This window comes from Vanellus vanellus, assembly GCF_965231255.1.
Source record: "Vanellus vanellus genome assembly, chromosome: 13".
Taxonomy (NCBI): Eukaryota; Metazoa; Chordata; class Aves; order Charadriiformes; family Charadriidae; genus Vanellus; species Vanellus vanellus.
Genome location: NC_138918.1, coordinates 12,435,217 through 12,458,751, shown reverse-complemented (window position 1 = coordinate 12,458,751; position 23,535 = coordinate 12,435,217). Strand labels below are relative to the sequence as shown.

General features: G+C 40.6%; 1 protein-coding gene across 1 annotated transcript in view; it reads left to right on the top strand.

The window, feature by feature from the left end:
* GALNT10 (polypeptide N-acetylgalactosaminyltransferase 10) overlaps positions 1-23,535 on the top strand; it is a gene marked incomplete at both ends in the record, with an annotated part of 84,835 nt that overhangs the window by 42,853 nt on the left and 18,447 nt on the right. Inside the window, 2 exons of the mRNA XM_082489859.1 lie at positions 564-702; positions 4,843-5,009. Coding sequence (XP_082345985.1) covers positions 564-702; positions 4,843-5,009 — 306 coding nt within the window. The remainder of the gene's footprint in view (positions 1-563; positions 703-4,842; positions 5,010-23,535) is intronic.

Here is a 23,535-nt window from a genome sequence, read left to right as displayed (position 1 = left end):
AGATCCAGGAAGGAAGAAGGTGGATAAGAAAAATGTTCTAGATTGTAACGTTCGTGCAAGTTTTAGTCCATAGTTTGGGGTTTTGTTTTGCATCGCATAAAAGGGTCCATTTTGAACATCACAGCTTTACACTGGTGTGTCTGAGGCTTTACCTCCTCTGTGCAAGAGCTCAGGTTGTTAAATATACATATCCATCTGTGCTGAAAAAAGCAACAGTGATGAGGTATTCAAACCATATGTATTCTGCAGTGAAACAAAAAACATTCTATAGATCCTCCCCAGCATTTGTGGTAGCCCCTTCGTCTGTTTCTGATGTTAGAAGGAAGACTTTTAACTTCTATGTTTTGCACAGCTGAGTGGTTTGTAGCAAAACATATCAAATAAAAATGTTAGGTGGACATGGTTGACCCAGTGATAAATATGACATAGAGCACAAAAGTAATGCAGGACTTTTCTAAAGAGATATAAGATGACTGCTGTTCTTTTGATATATGGATTCGTTTCTGGCCAGTTAAGTGCCAATTAGTAGTAATGATGCATGTTTATTTTCTGTCTATCCATAGGAAATGGAGAACAGGGCAAACCTTACCCAATGACTGATGCAGAGCGAGTGGACCAGGCGTACAGGGAAAATGGCTTTAATATCTTTGTGAGTGATAAAATTTCTCTGAATCGTTCCCTTCCAGACATCAGACATCCAAAGTGAGTATACAGTGTGCATTTCTACAACTGAAACTTTACAAGCCCTAAATTACCGCATTTGCAGGAGTGTGCTCTTTTTTTTGTTATGGGTTACTGTCCTTTGTTCATCAAATACAGTCCTTTGACATCTGAGTCCTGTTGGCTCCTTAATAAAGGACAGCGTATATTAATTACAATGGGAAATAGAGGAGACCAAATTTGGGGAAAAAAAATCCCCTTTCAATTCCAGAAGACTTTAAATTACAAAAAACTTGTGGCCCTACACAGAAGAGATCTTGAACTTAACCCAGAGGTGGCTATCTCCTTCACCTCTTGTAATGTGACAGTTCAGTTGCTGCACCTGCTGACATAGCCAACAACTTTTAGCAACTAATAAGGTGGAGCAATTTCTTTCTGTAGTGGAAACTGATGTAATTGTCTGACTCAGTTGGATAATGCCCTAAGTGTCATCAGGTGATGACTTTGTAACTAAACAAGTGCCTAGTTCTTATGTTGGCCACCAGCTGGAAATGACCATGAAATGCTCAAGAGCAGAACAAGATTTGAATAGTTCCACTCAACTATGTATGAAGAGTTTTATCAGAAATCTTTCTGATTTATGGATTAGTTTCTTAGACATCTTCCTCATGAAAGCCTCATCAGGGTTTATGAGTAGGAACTAGTTCCAATTGAATTCTGGCTTTTGAGTTCATCTATTTTTGGACATTATCCATTAGGATGGTGTCACACTGGATTTTGTGCAAGCCAGAAAGAGTTTTTCATTAGCAAAAGTGCTCAGTTAGGACTTAACCCTTGTTTATACAAAGCTGAGAGGTTTTTAAATACTGTTTGTGCAGTTCTTAATCTGAAAGCATTGTTAGACATTTGAATGGAAGCTTGTTTTTTGTAAAGCTGTTCTTATCACAATTTAGTGAATCCGAATTCAATATCTACTTCATTCATGAGCTGTAATTTCCAGAAGTCAGGTTTTATAATTTGTTAGCTGCACATTTGAGAGATTACCTCTTCAGCTGTCACAGCAAACTAATCAAATACACTGACTTGACACCCTTTCTCAATATATACTCATAAACCACAGTAGTGATTATAGCTCCATAAATATTTTAGGCATGCAGCTGAAATGTTTAAATGTAGAGATAAATCAGGTAATTGAAGATGCTTGTCGATCAGCTCATACTCACGTTCTAGCAAATACAGTTTGAGTTTGCTAACCTAAATTATACCTGGCTTCCATTTACAGGGGCTGTCGTGGGCTCTGAGAATTTAAACATCAGACAATGCCAGTATTTCCTCATCTGAGGATTTGATATATTACCTCACATTCCCCATTGTTTCCCACAGTTGTTGACTCCACATTGCTAATTCTGCTATTTAAACTTTTTTAAAAAGTGAAACTTCAAACTCCAGTCCCTGGTTAAAATTAATAAGTGAAGTGGCTGGGTCACCGACAACTTGAGTAGTGACTAACAATGCCGCTGCAGCTGGTTTGCTTGTTGTTTGACACATCCTTTACCCCAATGTAGCAAGTTAGAATTGTGGAGGTTTCAAGGAGAGGATAAACAGCGTGTATATAATGGATGCTAGGATTAGCTGGGCAGGGAGTGGGGTTACATATAATGGAGACTTGTGGTAAAGGAATTCACAACTGAAAAGGTCTGTTGTGCATTCCCTGTGCCCATTAAAAAAAGGTATACTTGAAATGGTATGTATAACGAAGTTCGGCTGAGATGAAGTCCATAAAGAGCATTCTAGAAAGAAGCAAGCTGTGTTTTAAAGCTCTTACTTTGTGTAGCCTTTCACATATGGTAAGAGAATAGAGACTTTGTTGTTTGGAGCTGTGCCTGCAGACAGCAGGGACAGTAAGGAGAGGGTGAACTAGGGAAAAATGCAGCATCCATCATGTCCTTTACCTAAGCTTTGGGGACACAGTTGGGATTTTCCCCAACAGCTGGCCTGGGTGGGGAAGGACAAAGAAGCAGCCAATGTATTTGCTCACTTCTGAGATGGTTTGTGTGGACATTTATATACCAAATAGTGTCACCTCTGCTTTCTGTTAATCATGGGAGTCAAAGGACTGGGGGAGGGCGCATACTGGATCTCGTTGGTTCATGCATACAGCTGTTTGTTTCAACAGTTGTCTTCCCCTGCTAACATTTCCTTTAAGTGCTGCTGGGTTTTTTAATATTAAATACTAATTTTTCAGGCCTTGTAAAGCAATTGTAAATGTGGTAGCTGGAGGGAAACAATTCCTCTCCACGCTTAATGGTTAAACTTAATAGGTAAAGTTTGCCACTTGTTAAAGTTAGTCAGAAAAGGAGAATTCCAGTTTAAGGACAGAAGAGATTTGGGGGCTCTTGTTTCATATTGGAACAGAATTACAGCTAGTAGCTATCTCGGAAGAAGGTTAAGATTGCAATGCCAAGGGCTGGATGAAAGCCGTCCCTGCAGCTTTATTTTGCATCTTGCATCTGTGCATTGCAGCCATAGCCTGCAGGCTCTTGGCAGCACCCCAAAACAATTCATTAGACCCAGAATAAGCTTACTGTCCTTTCACGAAGGCATTTCCTGTAATCACAGATTTATTGAGCTTGTAGAACATAGGTGCAGCCTTCTCCGTTCCCTGAGAAAGGTACCAGGAAAAAGCTGCCACTGCCAGAGCCACGTTCGTTCCCATCTCCCCTTCCGGGGAACAGGGAGGGAATTACCTTTGTGCATGCACTGCATTGTGCACGTAGTGACAGCCTAGCCAAGGGCCTGGCAGGAGGGACTCTGAAAAATCAGCTCTGGTGCAGGCTATGTGAGAGGTCTGGTGGTGTGGCAGGGCGGGGAGGAGAGTACGACCTCCCTCCCCTGCTTGAGAACAGAGGACAGCCCGTCCTGCTGGCAATGTCATTAACATATTTTTTAAAAAACTCTATTCATGTAGCTACTTTTGTCTGTTTTGCCCTGGACGTGTGGGGTTCTAGGAATATAATAGTTTTTTGCCCCCTAGTGAACAGCTGCTGAGTATTTTTTTAACTACAATTGTTCATTGTATGGCTTTAGATCTTACCTGTTTAACAATGTTCAAACTCCACTACTAGGGCCACACCTGCAGGAAAATAAACACTGCATTTATTGCTGGAGTTGGAATTTTCTTCACGAAGCTACCTTGAAAACACTCCCACCAGGCAAGGGAGCGTTACTCCTGTTTCAAAATTAAGATGATTAATGCTGTGGGGAAATACCTCCACATTCAAGGGGTCCATACAGGGACTCTGCAGAGCTGACTCTCCATCCTTATCCAAGTTCTGCAGTGCTTTGTGTTCAAAGCCCAACGTCCTTCACTTCTGTCTGCAGAACTAATCCCAGGTGTCAAACTAGACCTGCTGAAAAATGGAGAACACAAGACAGATTGGTTTGGAAAAGTATGATTTGAATAATCTGTCCAGCATGACAAAGAAAACCTTTGGTAGAGAGGTTGGAGGTTGATCTATTATGGAGAGAGGTGGGTTTGTTTATTGAGCAGTTCTTACCATGCAATTATCCTGTCTCTTCTGTCTGTTGCTAATAAACGCTTGAACTTCTGGAACTGTTTAGGGAAGATGCTGTCAAACAAAATCCTTACTTCTTGCTCATTTTTGTTTACAAAAACTGGATGACAGTTATACATGTGATTAGAGTGATTTGCTTCCCTGAAAACTGGGAATAAGTGAGCAAAACCAATATACTGATAGTGCCTAGAAAAGATACATTCAACTTTTGAAACCACTTTGTAGAATTTCCTCTTCCTAGTGATCTTTGAGGTATAAGGGCAGAAAAAAGAATTATTTTAGAGACTTTTGTATCTCAAGCTATAACTGGAGTTTCCTTTAAAAGCAACTTCAGCACCTAATAGTTTCCTCTGACTTCGTGTTGCTAAGTGTCACTGGCCGTTAACAGTCCTCACTTCATATGGATATTATTTATTTTTTTTTGGCTATGTAGAGTAGATCAGGTCAACACTGGCTTGATAAGGCCTGAAAGGTGGGGTGGTTTTTCTTCAGGCACTTAGCATCAATTTGAGGGGTAAAGACTGAACTAAGATACTTGACAGTAATGAATATGGAAGTGCTGGTGTTTTTTGGCACCACCTTTTAACCTTACTCTATCTGTGTCCAGCTGCAAGAATAAGCTGTACCTGGAGAAGCTTCCGAACACTAGTGTGATAATACCATTCCACAATGAAGGATGGTCCTCTCTCCTCCGGACAGTGCACAGTGTCCTAAACCGCTCCCCTCCTGAGCTGATAGCAGAGATAGTGCTGGTGGATGACTTCAGTGACAGAGGTATGATAATTTGTATGTGACATCTCCACCTATTTTTTACTTATCTATGCTTACCTACCTAAGGGATCAATGAACTTGCAAATACGTGTATAATGATTTGAGGGTTTTTTTACTTGCCAGCGGCTCAGCTCAGGTGAACCTTGCTCCAGTACATTTGAAAGACCAGTCTAGCAAAAACCTCACGTTCCATATTCAGTTTGTGCTGCTTTAGCTGCTGATAGCATGGGCTGTCCTGCGTTTTGGATAATGTGAGTAAACAGGGAAGATGGTTTTAATATTCTGCTAAGGGCCTGTGTAGCCCTTAACATTTAACCCTGTCATTAAATGTTTGACACTTGGAATACAAAAAATAAGAAAAAGGGGGGGAAATAGCTTACTCTTCACTTTCTGCCTTTTTTTTCTAGACATAGAAAATGGTAAAAGAAGCTTTGATAAAACATTTCCATCTCAGACTGCTGATGATTTAGCTTACATTTCTCTTGAAATTTGTGCTTCTGAAAAGTAAATCTGCAACATCCAAAACTTTGACTGCTCTCGCTTGCTGACTTGCTTGCAACTGCACTCCATATTCTGTACTGCATTCCCAGTAGTAGTTATTTGGGATTGGTTTTAAGTGCTACATGCAAAAACTTAGTCACTGGCATACTGCATCACCACAAATGGAACAAACACTTGTAATTGCAGCAGCAATGTGTAGATGTATTTGCTGAATTTACTTGTTCTGTAGCAGAATGACAAGGGATCTTTTTCTCTGAACCATTTAAATACTATGTGATATCAATTAAGCTAGACTTTGTCTTTTAGTTTGCACCCTTGCTAGGGTGGAAAAGGCAGTCAGGTGATGGAGGAATGAATGCCTTTATCATGCAGACATTGCATAGCTAGAAAGATCACATGGAAAGTCCTCTGCAGTAGCTGCTCTTCTCCTGTGTTGAAAAGGGTACATTGACTTTAAGGGGTTATGATCAGATGTAGAAACTCTATTTGCTCCTTTAAAATTAATAAGAATGTTTATCAGCTGCAGAGTTCGAGTCCTGCCACTGAAATTACTCAACTGGGGGAAAAGACCTCTCTACACAGATACTAAAGAATACACCTCCAGAAATCTGACATGTAGGAAGTGCCTAAAATGAGCTTGGAAACAAGCTTGTGAGTATTTAGTGTTCTAACCTATACTGACTTTCAAATAAGCACTATCTATCAGCTATAGTATTTGTTCTAAAGTACATCTGTAATTAGTTTGCAAACAAGCATGCTGGTTTGAACAAATCAATGTTATATGAAATAAGTATTTCTTTAGAGGATTTTCAGACTAAGCTGAGGAGGAAAAAAAAAAAAAAACCAAAACAAAAAACCAGCACCCTTCCAACAAGGTCTCTTTATTGCTACACAGTCTAGGAGCAAATTAGACAAATTCATGCTGTAACCACAGCTGAATTGTACAAACAAGTTTCTTTTGAGAGAAGTGGAAGTAATGAAATCTGGTTTCCTGTAGATCTATTTTCCTTGTTCTCTAGATGTGCCCTTCTGACCCAGTGAAAGAGAGCACTCCTGGCTCTCCCACCCCTGCTCCTCGTCAGTCTGCACACGTGCTGTTCGCCCAGCTCTCTTGCTCTGTTCCACCTGCCTCTGATAAGATGCAAGCTCTTTTCCGTCAGTCATCTGTCTTTCATACAAAGGTTGCAAGAAGTAGCTGAGATTAATTTGTATGCAGCATCTATTTATAGATGGATATAAAAGACTACTGGTGTTGGACAGTGAGCTAAATTGTCAAGGGAAGCAAACAACACACAGGCAAATAAAGTGCTAATAAAACCCTAAACTTTTTTTTTTTTTTTGTAAACCAGTGTTTTCCTGCTGGTTCAGTTGATCTATGCATGTTGGGACAATTACCAGTTAGGATGAAACATTTTTCCTTCACTGCTGTCAGTTCTGTATCTGCACTGTAGTGTTTCTGGCTGGCTACTGCTCCTTTTCCAGCAGTCAGCATTCTTCCTTAACCTTAACCACACTGGGGTTGGCTTCCACACCCCTCCATGGGTTTAAATACATCCTTAGTCTTCAGGAGGCTGTTAAGTCCTAAACATGTGATCTTGCCTAAGGCCACATCCAGCCTTTCAAGTCAACCTGGTCTAGGGGGAAGTGTCCCTGCCTACGGCAGGGGGGTTGGAACTCAATGATCTTCAAGGTCCTTTCCAACCTATCTATGATTGTATGTATTGAAAAACAAACAAACAAAAAAAAACAATAAACAAACACTTTAATCCAATACCTGAGAATTGATGATTTAACACATCAAGCTGAACTGCAGGAAGGAGTGGAGGCTCCAGGAAAACTTCTACTTCACATGTTGTACGTTTGAAAAGGACACGTTCCTTTGATTTGGACTGTTGGGCCACTGCTCTGAGTTGTCTGTTCCTCGTGATTAAATTGGGAAGGTGGTAAAAACCCTGTGTCCAAGCTGATGATCGTTACTGCTGTGCCACAGAACCAGTGAGCGGTAAAAAGAATGAGGAGAGATTTCTTAATTTTCTTTGAAAATCATAAATTATTAGTTCTCTGCATTGTCTGCAAGGAGGAATGCTGTGATTCTGTTTGAAATGCTGGTCCCACAAATTTGTTACAGCATCTTTCTTCTAAAATTATAGAATTGCTGTTGGACATAGTGATAGTAGAGGCCACATTTGAGATCAGAGAGGCATAGTATGAACAGTAAATGTCAGCTGCTTCCCCGAAGAGATCAGCAAATAATCATCATAAACTCCGGTGAAAAGCAAAAGATGAAAAGCATAATCGCTCAATAAAAATCTATTATTAATTTTTTTTATCGAGAGGTTACCCTGACAAGATAAAATATCAGATATACTCTGCTGTACCTCATGATGGCATTTCACTTGAGGGTTGTCTAAACAGACCTCTAGCACTTTAACTCTCTAAAAAGACTAACCTTCAAGAACTTGGCTTTCCCTGGCAAGGAGACTATCTCCCCCTTGCTAGCATTTCTTGTGTACTGACCTGTGTTGGGGTTAAATGTACTGGGCTTCGCTGAGCTGTCCTTGAGGTTCTCTTAGTGTTGCTCTCTTGTTCTGCTATTGCACTGGTTTCTGTAGGTGGTGATGTTAGTGCCAATCCATCAGCCTCTTTCATCTGTGTCTGTAATACGTGGAGAATCTTTGCTTCATGTGAAGTAAAGAGGACTTTACTAATAATAGAAATAGTAAGTATGGAAACGTGGCTACTGCACACGCCAGTGTTTTTTTCTGACAGATGTTACTTTCATATGTTTTTAAGCTTGAGACTAAGGAATTTTTGGTGCAACTACGAAGAGGGTTGAGAAGTTGGCTAAGAGAGTGATAGGAGAGTGAAGACAGATTTTTGGGTTAGTTGGTAGCTGCCGTGGTCTGCAGCATACCTGAGAGGCAGCTGTGTTGCTTTGCGTTATTGGAGCTCTCAGATGAATCATCATCTGGAAGTGTCAACAGCCATTTATTTCTTAATTTGTTTGAGAGAGACAATTCTGTGACCTTTAGCAATAAACATTTTTCAACCAAAAAAGGCTGTCCTGATGACAGCAAATCTTAACAGCAAGCAGCAAAAGCTTTACGAGTTGTGTTTTTGAAACATTTCCTATGCTTTGAATTTGAAAAATCAAAATGTGCTGGAACAACTTTGTGTTTGGAAATTTTTTTTGCATGCCTGTAGAATAATATAAAAGATCAAAATCTAGTCTTACTTCAAAGAAATCTAGTGCTGGATTCCACCTGAGCCACAGTGCTCTGGGAAAGGCTACCTGTTGGTGGGATCGGTCTAATGCACTGCAGTGGTAGCATCCAGTTTGCTTTGAGGTGCGGTCCATGTTGTCACCTCCAGCAGCTGTCTTTGCTGACACTTGAATCTTTCTTTGTGGGGATTCCCGTGTTAGGTTGGGTTATCTTAAAAGAAGCTGCTTTCCAGCATGTGCCATTGGTCACAACAGAGTAAATATTGTGGGGCTATTTTCTACTTTCTCTAATAGTAGTCTCTAGTACCAACATACCATTCCCAGTAAGATTATGATAGCTTGTGCTTTTTCCCCCCCCCCCAAACTTAGTTTTAGTGGGGATGTCTGTGATATAAGAACTTTCTTCTCCTGGCCATAAGCATTTCAAAACAATTGTAGGGACTTAATGTGCAGAAGAATATAGGTGTTATCGAAGAGGGAGACACCAATTCAGCAGACTATTGTTGGAGAATAAGAATTGACCTGCCCAGCATTGTCTGCCTCTTCCTGCACGCTGGTGAGAACTGCTAAAGACCCACAGACTGACCTCCTTGAATTCACCTCAGCTATTTCACAGTGGTCCAAAATAACACCTACCCTTCTGGATAAGCAGAAATCAAAATGCAATACATGTGAATTATGACTTTAGAATTCCTGATCATAAAAATGCTTAGCTGTGGCAGTCCTGTGTGGATTTGTGGCTTCACTTTTAATTTCTATAGCTATTCTTTAGTTCTGATCTCAGTTAAATTAAGCCTTTTCATATGCTGGCTTGCAGGGTACTAATTATATCCCTCTGAGCTTCTTGTTACGAGAATGGCCGTAAGTAAACTAAAATGCTTTTTTCATGTATATCAGTTTTCTCCTGGGGACTGTCAGATGTGAAATTTGTTTGCTTTTTGATTATTTAATTACAGTGCTGCTGAGTGGTAAGTGGGTTCTATTATATCATAGAAATGGGAGGAAGGGAAGAAAAGTTGAAATTCAGGTCAGTTTGTAACACTGCACATTTTTGTGTTGGCTCTGATGGCATTTTATTATTGATAGCAGGCAACGAATAACAGACAGGCAGTTCATGATTCTTCAGGGTCTGCTTCAGTCCCTAGACCTAGAATCTGAATCTGGTTATGGTTGTAGGAAATCAAGCCGTTTATCTCTAGTGTCTGTCTTGTACAAAATGGATTGTTGGTCTCTGTCTAATTCTTGTAGCTTGTGGAGACCTCTGCTGTATAAGCTATCTGTATGTTTGCATGAACAAATGTAAAGCTGTCCTCTGCCTCTTGCTAGGTAAATGAATGGCCTTAAGCTGAAGGAACGGAGGGCAGAGGTTGCCACATTTTCTCTCTTTGGAATCCTTGTCTAAATGTTCTTTGCTTTTCACCTGTTACATATTTGGTAGCTCTACACAGCAGTGGAACATCAAGTATATATCACTATTGAGTGAAAGGCAGGAGTCAAACGCGCTCTGTTTTGGAGAAAAGATATCTTTCAGGTGGAGGCTGGACTGGAACATGTACAGAATCACAAATAGTTGAGGTTGGAAAGGGTGTCTGGAGATCATCTAACCCTACCTCTCTGCTCAGCTACAGCAGGTTTTTTGAGATCTTATTCACTCATATTTTGAAAATCTCCAAGGATGGAGGCTCTATAATGTCTCTGGGGAACCTGTTCCGCTCCTCAGTCACTCTTACAGTGACTTAGTTTAAAAAAAAAAATATCTTTGTTTAAGCAGTATTTGCTGTACTTCAACTTGTGCCCAAGTACCCCCACGTCCTAAAGCTCCTTTCCTGCTGCTGGGTCCCCAGTCAGTACAGGTCCATGGGGTTACTCCACCCCGGGTGCAGGAATTTGCATTCCCATTTTGAACTTCACGAGGTTCCTGTTAGCCCACGTCTCTCACCTGTCAAAGTCCCTCTGAGTGTCACGTCACCATGCCTCCCAGACCTGTATCATCTGCAAACCTTCTGAGGGTGCACTTGGTCCCATCATCCAGGTCTCAAATGAAGATTTGCAATGGTATTAGCCCTGATATTGGCCCCTGGGATGCACAGCTAGTGACAGTCCCAGCCTCCAGCTCAGCTTTGTGCTGCTGATTAGAGCTCAGCTAGTTTTCTGTCCACCTCGCAGTCTGCTTACCTAGCCCAGATTTCATTAGTTTGTCCATGAGAATGTTATGGGAGGCAGTGTTGAAAGTCAAGATGCCTTTTATAGGTAAGAAAAGCTTCAGAATGAGGGAATCCAAATGTATCGGAAGAGTAGACGCAATAAAATGGGCTTCACAAGCATCCTTTGTGCCCCTGTTGCCTTGTCAAGTCACCAAAAGGTATAACTCTCTAGGGAACACCAATGCCTCTAAAACTTAAACTAATTGTTTGCATTTGTATGTTTATCTGGAACAAACTAGCATCGTGTATTTTTCAGCCCTTCCTTTAATGTAAAACAGGGTAGGGTTTTTACCTTTTCACCCTTTGCAGCAATGAAAAATTTTAAATTATTCAAGACATTGTACAGTTACTGTGTGCTAGAAGGCTGCAACTTGCTGAATGTCGTTTAAAAGAAACATCTTGCTGCGTACTTGGGGCTAGCTATGTGCAGAGAGGAAAATGTACACCCCACACAGGTGGTTCACAAGTACTTTGGGTATATCTTATTTTATGGCTTAGCTTGACAGAAAACAGTGATTGTGGCCAAGTGCTTAAATTTCATATAAAAGTCACGTTTCAGCATTCAATTATTTGCATATTGACTGACAGCCTGTTCTTACTCATTTTTAATACTACTTTTGTGTGACAGTGTTTTAGAACAAGTGTCCCTTGTTGAAGAATGAGAACTGTAGCATCAGTCATCTCTAAAGCACGCGTTATATGGAAAGCACTATGTTGATACTGTAATAAAGTTGAATGTGACAGCACTGAAAATACGGAAGTCTCCAAACATCAGGATTGTTCTGGAAGTGTTAACCCAGCTGGGCTGTCTGCCTTCTGGCATCGTATGCCTGTACGCTGGCAATACATGAAGACGTACCATCCTTCTTGCAGTAACCAGTCAAAATCTGCACCTGTGACTGGGAGGCAGTAACAGTTTCAGCTGAAGTACTTGAATATATTTAACCCCATATGACAATGACATTTGCAAAGTCAACCTTCTGGCTTTTAGATCAAACACAGTGTATTTTAGGATGTGATTATCCAAGAGGCATGCATACTTGGCTGTATTTGATTTTGAGGAGAAAATTTTGTTATAAGCAAGGTGTATGGGATCTCATTTTCCCTTGGGAAGGTGATTAGGGAGGTTCTGGTTTTCAGCTTTGTCTTTCTTCCCAGACTAACCCATTTCCTTGAGCCATATTTTAATTTGTGAAAATTTTATCAATTTAGGAGTCCTGAAAAGATTTGTTTAGCCATTTTTATTTTTTCTTACTCTTTCGCCACTTCTACTCGCTTTTTCTTTAGTTATGTGTTTTCAGCAGGACTTCGTGCAACAAGAATTAGAACTGCTCTTTGACGTTTGGGAGACAGCGAAGCATTATGAGCCCAGACTCTGGCATGTGGCCACTGCTCATCTTTGAAAGGCAGCAAGAGGCTTTGGGGCCTTTTAATGAAGCAGTCCAAGGGTTTTTTTCCCCAAGCGGTGTCATCTCAGTCCTTGGTTTTGACCAATATTTTTCCCTTCGTTTGCCCTCTTCCCTCGTGTAGGGCCGGTCACCTTTCTTTGCTTTGCACCATTTTGCTGTCCCCACACCGTCCTGTAGCGTGCTCGAACGTTTGCTGGCAGGCAAGCCTCAGAGTCCGTCTGTCCACCAAATGTCAGAGGGAGCCACAGCCAAATCCCTCTTTTTTCCCCTTTAAAGGTAAATCCCTGTGACTTTTAAAATCTCTCTTTATGTATTGCAGTACAAGTAATTCTGGAGATAGTCTTATGGGATAATCTGAATGGAAAAACAAATGTGGGTGAGGCCGCTTGGCTGAACCATGCGGCATAATTTGGTCTGAAGGGCAGAAGTCACTAAGTAGTGTACTGAAGGGAGAAGGCAAGGGGTGATTAATGCATCACTTGGTGCAGCATCAGGTATGTAGCAAATACAACTCTGTTCCATTAACCACATCTGCCAAGCCTTAATTGAAAGAAATCATGTTCTTAGTATCTGAAATAGAAAAGGCTTTAATACTTGAATTCTTTTTGATCTTTAAATGGAACAGTAAAGGATTTATGCAGCTAAAGAGATTATCGTTTCATCTTTAGGCACACACATTGTAAAAGTATTTTTTTTTCTCTTCTTAAATGCGCTAAAGTGAATCTGGTTAGTACATCTCTGAATATGGAGTGACTGTGCTTAGGACAAAGTGGTGACAGTCTTTCTTACTGAATTTTGAATATGATTCTTTTAAAGCTTTTTACCTTAATGTATTTAAAAAAAGAAAAAGCTAAGCTTTTCTTAAGCATCTGTGCTTTTCCACAACCTTTTATTAAATGTTGCTTTCAACGTAACATCTCTTGTAGAAGTTGTGGTAACTATTGTCTCAAGCAACTGATAAAAAGATATTATTTTTTTTTGTAAATTGAGTCACAGAATAGACATTTTTCCTTTTTGTTAGAATTCATGGCAAACTATCTCTGGTCTGTTTAGACTGTCATAAATAACGGCTTTAAAGTAACTGTCAGGGAGATCTTCCCTTGCGTAATGGGGAGAAGGTTGGTTCTTCTAGGTGGAGGGACTTGGAAGTCTGAGAAAAGAAATGTACTCTTTACTTTCATTAGAATGAAATTCTCTGTCATGAAACATACTCATTTTGATATCTGTATCTCATTATATCTTAGGCTTTTGATGATGCTCATTTTGTGGGCCTGGTCATTTGTCTTGTGGTTTGACACTATCAGGTGCACAAAGTCACAGTGAGCAGTTCTTGGGCTACGGTCAAGTTCTAAGACTTTCACTACTAAAATGCTTCTGATGGAAGCCAATACTGATGTCATTTTTCCACACAGAAACTGACTTGGCTTTGGTGAGTATCACTGATTCACAAATATTACAAAGTGAAAAAGGCTTCAAAGTCATTTAAGTGGTTGTGACCCACAGTCCAGATGTTATGTTTGTTATCCAAACTCTGTTGTGACTTACGGGTAGCACCAGTATAAATGCTCTGCTCTGCAAGAGTGAATTTGTGAACTCACCAATGCTCTGTTCAATAGTGAGCACCAAAGGCAGTGGAGCAATAAAATAAAACCTGATGAAGATGACTGGTTTATGAAAAGAGTAATTTGTTGTTCTTCATTTCTGGCAGTGTCTTATGGGTGTGGGGTACTTTAGAGAGCTGTTAGTGACAGAGCTTGCTTTGGATCCATAGTGAAATGTGGATGGGATTCAATTTTATGTTTTCCTTTTTAAGGATTTATTTTTAATGTGTCTTTAAACACAATTTCTGTACTTGCACATACCCTTCATAAAGGGATATCTAAAACCTACATTGTTCATTAGACAATGGCTGGAGAATATTAAAAAAATATTCTCTAGTATTTTAAGGGACCTGAGGGCCCATTGTAGTTGTTTACTTCAGCTTTCTTTGTGACAGCCTAAATGAACTATCCTTTCATCATCTTGTATTCATTATTTTCAGATCAGTTGCTACAGCTGAAGGATTCTCCTAGAAAGGAGATGAGGTGGCTTTAAATGGTCTAGTTTACTACGACCTCTTTCTTAACTAATTATTGTGTAGCAAAGGGTGGCTGGCAAACTAAAGTTGAAAAAAAATAAATAATTGAGGAGCAGAATTTCCATTACAGCTCATTAAAAAAATCTAACTGCATTGCTTGCTCCTAAGAAACCCTATTTGTGTAGCTTCTATTAGTGGAAGTTTGCAGGAAAACAGCTTTAATTTTATTCTCCTTACCTTGAAGTACATGTCCTCGTCTGCTAGGAGTCAAAAATCTAGATATCTGCCAGCTTCAGTGGAAATCAGCATTTTAATGTTTTACAGCTGCTTCTCTATAGAAGTTAATTAGAAATGTGATTCAGACACCCTCTGCCAGTACTCATTTATGATGTCTATTATTGGTAATCATAGTTTCTGCTATTTAGGCAAGCATTTTGGGTGGTATTGACAAAGCAGCTGTTCCTACATACGGACTTTGATAAAGGTGGAAACTTCTTCACTTTGAGAAAATTGGAAGGTAATACTGCTGCAATTTAAAAATAAAAGTGGATAATCTAAAACACGTTCCTTTTTATATAGTTTTAATTGCAGTTATAGTCTTAGTGAAGAAATGCCACACTCATTCTCTCACTATAGCATCTATTCATAAAAGTTGTGAGGACCACTGTTGCCTATTACCCACAAGCTAAGTGTGCATTGATGTCTCCAGTGGAACACAGTAGTTTACCTTGCCGAACAGTGGAAGCCAAGGCTCAAGACTTAAAAGCAGGGTACCTTCAGCTATTGGTACTGCTGTCTCCCCTCTGTCATCCAACTAAAATGAATGTGTCAGTTGAGAACAGTATTGCCTGTGAGATGGTTTAGTTTTGGTTTCAGTACAGCTGTGAGCAGTCCTGGATTTTTGCTTCAGGATTTAATAGATTTATTGACCCTTCTGGCAGATAACTTACTGGGATAGTTACGTTTCGTGCCAATAAAGTAAACAAGAGCATTAGGAACTGATGGCAAAGAAGTCTAGAAGAAGAGTAAAGTGTGAGTTTGTAAAATATACTTCTGACATGCCAGTTTGTTGCCTTCAGTCAATGTATCTGTATTATCCCTGCAGCTGTATTGGTAATTTTTTCCTTTCCCAAATAATTTGTTTTCTGTTCTGACATATAGACTACAAGACAAACACGTGTTTGCTTTGTCATTCATGGTGATTAACATACAAGCATTATTGTAGGGATGAAGGATTATCTGTTTTCTGATATTCCATTTGGCTGCAACCCCACAGCAAAAATTTTGTAGGTCTGTGCTATTAATTTTAGGCTGCATAGTTGTTCTTCCTCACTTAGACATTTGAGATCAAAGCCTTTGGACTCCAAAGGGATGCATTCCTACCAAATCAAAGCAACTTTCAAGTGGGTTACATCTTGAACCTAATGGCATATTCTCTAACAAGACAAAAGTCTGAAGTAGAGGTTTTTTGTTAATTCTTGTGCTCTTTCTGAAAACTTTCCCTTTTTGTTGGTTTGCACAGAGCAAATACTTCCAGGCCAAGAAGTTCTTTGTACATGAATACTGCTGATAAAGGCAAAGCTGAATCTCTGAGGACTGGTTTGTTTGGGGTTGTTTTTTTTATTTTTTTGCTTTTTTCCCCAGCAAAACTCAGTGACTTTTTAAGGCTTTAATCTCACAACTTTGATCTATTCTAAAATGCTTCAGCATGAAATGTCTTAATGCTTCATGTGCCTGCATCTCCCCAAATAATGGCAAGTCTTGCTGTGCTCATAGGCTTTAGGTTCATCTCATGATCTACTATCCAGGACATCACTATCAACAGTGAATGCATACTAACACGCTCACCAGAAGTAGATGCAGCTAACCCATCTAGCGCAGCAGCTTGTTCTGACTCAGTCCCTGTGTACCCGCTCTGTTCTGAAGCGTGCGGTTTACAGAGGTGGCGTGTTCGATTGGGTTGGCTCGGTCCTATGAGCAAATTTCTGAAATGCTTTTGCACCCCTGCTTGTCTTTCCAATGCTCAGAAGACAGTCGATAATGTAGATCAAAGGCGATTAAAGCCTAAGCTGGCCTCTCACGATTTTTAACTCTAGTACACTAAAGTGGAATATAAATTCGCAGGATCCTGAACCAGTGTGTGGTGTGTATATTACCCTCGAACTGCTGGAAGTGGTGATGCCATTGGTGTGGTGGCTTGTCTTAATGTTTTTCAGTGTTTTCACCTGCCCATACAGTGTTTATCAATTTAGTAGAAGCGTGCTGCCATTGAGCAGGAATGCAGGCATTCACTTGGTTAAACAACTGGATAATCAAAAACACTTATTTGGCCTTAAGATGAGGGCACAGATTCCCTGGTTGAAGGCAGTGTTTGGGACAGTAATACCCTTCCTGCTAGTCACCATGGCTACATCAAACTTGAGCTGAATATTAAGTGTGCTGTAAGGAGTTCAGTCCTGTTTCAGCTGCTACAAAGGCTACACAGGCCAAAACCTGCAGCTATCTACTTTGTATGTCAGCAAAACATTCTCTCTGATGTTAAAAGCAATCAACAAGGAAATGACTGAGAGTCACAAAATCACCTCTTTAGATCAAATGTAGTCAACGGAAGAGGAAAAAACCTAAGTGGGTGCTTTAATCTTGATACATATTTAATGAAATGGTAAGGGAGAAGAGTAAACTAATGAGAATGACTGTTCGCCCTGGGAAAGATGGGTTGTGGCAGAAGAGGAAAAATTGATATTGTGGGTTGACCAGGGAGTCTGTATGCAGGACTTAAGAACTGATGCACACACCGCAGGCTGGCTTCACTGCTTCTAACGAACAAAAGGTGCTTAAACCTTACAGCATGAAGGAAGGATGAGTAAATGGATTTTTCTGGATTCCCTCAGGAAGAAACAGTTGGAATAGGCTTCCTTTACAAGTGAAACTTGCCTGAGAGATTAAGAGGTTATGCTGAAGCAAAGGTGATTATTCCATGTGTATTTCCCTCCTTGGAAATGCAGCCTACTAAACTTTCCCTAGGGTCTGGGTGTATTTATATGCTAATACCAGTAAATGTGAATTTTCTCATTTTAAGATTACACCTTTGTCTCTGCATTCAGTACTACTATCTCCTGAAGCCATAACTGAGCTGGGTTCGGCTGTCTGCTGTAGGGTGGAGGAGGATATGAGCAAGTTCCCTTTGCAAATTCAGGAAGTAATTGATGATACAGGGAAGACAGCAGAAGTTCATGCACTTCACTTTATCGAAGCACCCAGCACAGCCTCGCACAAGTGCTCTTTGCCCCAGCAACTTGCAGTCTGGCTTATTTCTTAAGTCTCACACTTCCACTTTCGTGCACTTTATTGTACCTAAAATGGAAGCTTATTTTTAAAACATTTAGAAAGAGAACAAAGCCAGTAGGATTTCCAGAAACCTAATTCTTTTAATCTTTGTTACAACCTAAACAGTGATGACTGCTATATTAGCAAGTGAGGTGGTACACTTTCAGCTGTTGTCCCGTGCACAGAAACCCTCTTCCCTTCCCCCACCCCCCCAATTTTTGTTTGTAAAGACATGCTGAGACCCCACACATGTGGAATGGGCAGTGGAAACTGGGCCCCCTCCCATTTAAGAGTCTACCACAGAACAGTAATCAGTGAAGCAACAGGTATTAATAACAAATATTAATTTTCTTCCTTCACAGGCCTTTTCTTCTTTGTTGGTAAAAAGATTCAGCTCAGAAGGCTGTGATCAGCTTAATCAGTTTGCTATTATTTGGTCTGGTGTTCATAGTACAATTTATTAAATCAGTTTATTATCCTCCCAACTGACTTTAGTGATCAGAGGGTGAAAAAACTGAAAGAAAATTAAAACTAGTGTAAGTGCTGCCTGTTTGGGTAACAGCACATTTTGCTATTTAAAAGGATTACTCATCTGCACCAAAACAGGGAGAGAATTTCAGTGATGTAGAGCTTTCTATTTCAGGGAGGCCTGGCTTGCACATTGTGATAGATTCAGGAGAAGTATAATTCGTTCTTAAATTGTTAAAACAGCACATTAGGGCCAAGTATCTAAGTAAAGATGAATGGATTCATTTGTAATCTTAAACAAGCATGTCTTTGTGTGGGAGGGTAGGGACGGGAGGCTGGGATAACCTGTAAACAAATGCCAGATGAGCGGTTGCACTTCAGGTTTTGGTGGTTGGAAACTAGCCAAAGTAACCTGCAGGGAAGGGAAACCAGCCCTCTCTGCTTAAAAGGGAGTTCTGCAGATCCTGAAGTCCTCTCCTCCTGTGCCCTTCAGTAGGAGGGGAAAGTTCCCTGGATTTCAGAGTGCAATGGCTCTCCCGTCTTCATATCTTCAACTTTCTGTGTGTAAACTGAAGCAGAGCACCTCGGCAGGAGGCAGGATTCTGTATGGCAGAGGGAACTACGGTTTCACCGATGGTAATGCAGGGAGGTGTCTGAGAGTGGTTCTGATTTCTGCAGTGCTGCACATTGTGAATTGGGTTCATAGTACTCATACGAGCAATGACACTGGAGTTGCAGATGTGCTGTACAGTGTAAAACTCAGGAACCAAAGCTGACAGGGCCTAAAGTAACATATGAACATGAAATGTTGTACTAGGAGGACAGGGGAAATGTTTCCCTCCTAATTATTTCTCTAGACATAAATCTGTGTCATAGTTTCAAATCCTGACTGGTACTTAAAATGAATTAATTTTTTTCTATCCCAAGATCACAAATGTTGATACAAAAATGTTGATGCAAAAATGTTGATGCAAAATACTGCAGAGAAGTTACAGGAACATATATAAAAAGACTATGCCAACCATGTTATTGCCAAACAAACTGTGTTGAGCCCCAACAGCCTTACCCTGCCCTCCTCTGCAGAGGACACTTTGCCTGAAAGTAGAGTTTGCTTGCAGCTCCTTTGAGTTCAAACATCTGTGAAAATAAAGGTTTTGTGGGATGGGGCCAAAAAAATCCAGTTTTTTCAGCCCTAGGGTCAATTAACAACCTTGACAGCTCAAAAGCCCAAGCAATGGCCACATTATTCAAAACGTTCAACTTGAGTCCTTCGAAGTACAGAAAGCAAATGTGTGTTGAGCATCTCTCAGTCACAGCTGCCCACAATTCACTGCAGTCAGGGGTGGAGGTCATCATCGTCATCTGAGCTCTGGAGAGTCACAAAGTGCCGCCAGACCGTGAGTCTGCTCTAGAAATGCCCAGTGACTTCCTTAGAACAACACCCATTTTTGCATCTCAGGAGAGAATGACCCAAGTCATCAGCTCCATGTCTTTTAAGGAGAGTCTCCTGCTTAAAACCAAAACAAACTCTCAAGTTCTCAGCAGGCCTGATGCAACTACTTTTCTTTAACTCACCCAGCTACTGGGAAGCAGCATAGCACACGTGTCCAGTGTGCCTAGTGAGGGAGACACGCACTAGTTGCATGTAGCAGTGGGTTTTGTAGGTGTCTATGGGGAAGGTAAACCACCCCATACGCAGTTACCTGCTTCAGGTCTTGGTATGTGATTTGGGGGAGGGAAAAGGACACAAACCAGGCCAGGCTGCTTCTGCGAGCGGTGTGACTACAGTGGCCTGCTGCTGTCTGCAACGCTGAGCTGTGTGAGCTCAAGGGAATGAAGTTCCTTTGTACTGCAGAGCAGCTCTTGTGAGAAATAGCTGTTGAACTTAAAGCACGCAGGCAAGGCGTTATTTAAAAACATGTTAGAAACTTGAGAATTGCTGGATGTCTCCCACTGATTTCTGTGGGAAAATGACTAGGTTTGTAGCCTATTGTTGAATTGATTTGGCTCTTACCCATTGGTGATTTTGCATAAGCCTCAGAGACAACACGGCTGAGCCAACAGGATGTGAAAGAGGCAGGGAGGATCCAGGCACTGCCGAGTGGAGAGGGGCTGCGTGGGTTGCAGTGAGGGGATATATTGAGGTAACTTCTGCTTTGACTTGAACAAATGAGTCCCATGGACCCTGCAACTGCAGTGCCATTTAAGCTGTTCCAGTGCTGCAGATCCTTGTCAAAGTTGCCTTGTTTCTCATGCATTTGCCTCTTTAAGCTGTAAAAAAAGATAATCCTTGGGCTCCTCTGGCCTCCTCTGGTTTCTGCATATGTTTGGTTTGAAGCTGTAATGTTTCTTAGGTGCCTGTTCGATTGGCAGGCATGCAGTGGCTGGAATGGAAACTCAGCTGGACATAAGAAATTCCTATCTTGGAAAGTCCTTGCCATGCTACAACTGGTCACCAGACTAAAGGCATCTGAGGGCAGCTCTGCTTGGATGGTGAGGCCAAAAGGAAGAAGTACAGCAAGACCACCACAGGAATTTGACCTAGGGAAAAAAAGTCTTATTTTGGAAAGCTTTGGGACTGCTTATGCAAAGCAGGCCTGCTGTTGAAGCTTTTCCGCTCTCTTCACACAGTTTTATTTACAGCTCAAAATAAAGAAAGCAGTAGTTCTTGACTGGTACTGTTAACGTATATGCTGTATATCAAGTTTATTGCAAAGTCTGTTAGCAAGCTACCAGCCTAGTTTTTAATCTGCAGATAATCTTACTCTCATTTATATGTTTGGGCTGTATTACTTTGCCCAGAGTAGGCACAGCCATTGGAATCCATCCAGTCCACCTAACAACTTTCATTAAAGAAAATTGCCCTTGTAATAAAAATTACTCAGTGTGACAAGATTTCGTAATATATTTTTTTAAAGCCTCATAAAATTTTGTAGCAGTTAATGCCACTTGTTTGTTTTTTGAGATTTTCTTTTAAAAGCAAAAATTGACTTAATTATGACAATATTTGTAATAGAGTGAAATAAATATTTTTCTGTCTGGGTGTGTGGAGGCCAGACTGGGTGGCAGGAGTAGTGCAGGAATAAGGAAATCAGAAAACTTTGTGTTTGAAAAGTACATTTTACTGTGTTTTGTATATTGTTTGTGAGATTGCTTTGGAAGTCTGTGACTCTTTAGTAAGGGAAAGTAGGTACAATAACGTCTGCTCACTCGCAATTCACGGTACATAAGTCTTAACCTTATAAAACGTAGCGATCAGGCGTGAATTTTTCTGCAGCAATTTGGAACAGCTTATCTGAGCATCATCCTGCTTGGTATGTGCATCCCCTGCATCAGTGAGAATACATGGGTGCTGATGGAGTACCTGTAGTTTTTCCTTGCATCTTCCAGCCGTCAGAGACATAAGAAGATTCCCTATGCGCGAGACATTTCTTACCAATGCGGCATAGAGCAGGCTACTCACTGCAAGCATGAAATGCTTTGGTATTTTTTTACTCTGGAAATGCAGTAAAGAAGTGCTAAAGAACCAAACCCGACATTTGGGAATGGAATGGGAAGTCAGTGAATTAGAGTTCCTGCTGTCTCTTTGCAAAGTACTCACCTGAGAAAACTCTGTGGCTTCTATGCCTTCTTTTTTCCTGTTACACTAGAAAAATGGGGAATTTTTTCTGTTCTTAACTGCCTGTTCATTAATAGATATAAATCAACCTGTCTTCACTTAGTCTGTAGCAGAGCAGCCATCATCATCACTACAAATATGGCCAAGTCGAGTGACTTTTTGTACACTTGCTAGTGTGTGTCTTCCTGTTGAGACCAAATCCAAAAACATGCTCGTGTTTCTTGGTAGCAGGCTCAGCTGTGCCATGCTCATCCCCTGGAGGGATTGGTTAGGCTGCCTTCAGGTGTCTCCACAAATGAAATTGCACAACAAACCAATGGTTTTATGGTTTTCGGTTTTATGCCAGAGCGTAAAATGACCAGCATACAGATGGAACTGGGCTCTTTCACAGTCTCATTTTCTTGTTTCTATCAAAATAAAGAGTTGCGGAAAGTCTATATAGATATTTTTCGTTGTTTTGGATCTTTGGATTTTTTAAAGACTTTCCAGTGCTTTGTAGGTCTGGTCTAGATAACATAAATATTGTGGGGTCTGATATTGTAAGTGCTACGGTATCTGTTGCTACTGTTAGGGGGATTGGACCCAGAGCTTCTGTGCGATGGTTATGTCCTTTATTATAATGAGCACTGGCAGGCACTCTCCTGTTTATCTTGTCTTGGGTAGATTCACTAAGGTGTACCTCCTGGCTTGGTCTTAACTGATTTATGCTTGAAGTGAGGATTGTTTGTTCTCTCTTCTAATGAATTAATCTTTTGTGATAAACTAACAATGGCAAGAGATGAGCTGTGATGTTTAACAGTGGTGGTAGCTTTTTTTTTCTTTTTTTTTTTTTTGGCTTTTTAGGTCTACCTACTGCCTCAGGAGGAAGGCAGCTGCACTAATAATATACCTAGTCTCTATGGAAGGCTCTTATTTGAAAAATCTATAATTGAGTGGACAAAATTTCTGGTTGCTTGAGAGGATCTATTCAGAAGAGACTTGAAAAGGATGAGGGAAAAGTGTGCTAGACAGCAAGAAGTACTAAGGACTCTATTGAGCAGGGAAACCTATGTAGATATTGTGGGACAATTAGACTTGTCAGGCAAAACACAAAAATGCATTTGTGAGCAGAAAGTCCTGGAGAATGTTAAATAAAGCTATGAAAAGGGCAAATAGCTTGCTAGGAATACCTATAAAGCAAAGAAGTTGATTTAGGTGATCTTTGAAGGAAAGCAGGTGATGGCTGCTTCAAAGAGAAGGTGCAGAATGTGAGTTACTCGTAGGGATTTTGCCCATTTTTTATCTCCAGTAGCTAAAACCCTGAAGCACAATTGCTGGGTCAGCACCACGGGAGAGAGCTTATAACTTAGTTAAGTTTATTTGTCCCTTTGCTCTTTTTAGAGAGCTATTCCAATACCAAGCTTCCTTGGTGCCCTGTTCAGGGGCACTTTCACACTGTCTGCCTTTTCAGCCCCTGCCTTTCATCCCTGCTTTGGAAGCCAAGGAAGACTCTGCTGTACAGAACAGAGTGGATATGTTCCCTAAAGTCAAGGCAATTAAACCTGCGAGGTTATTTGTATTTGAACGATTGCCTCTGTTTGAGTTTTGTTATGTGAGATTTTAAGATTAGTTAATTGCTTAGATTTGACAAGCTAGCTTTCGCCTAATGAGGCTTGTTTCCTTGATCAGTTGCTGATGGCAGCCATTAATGAACAGTCCCTG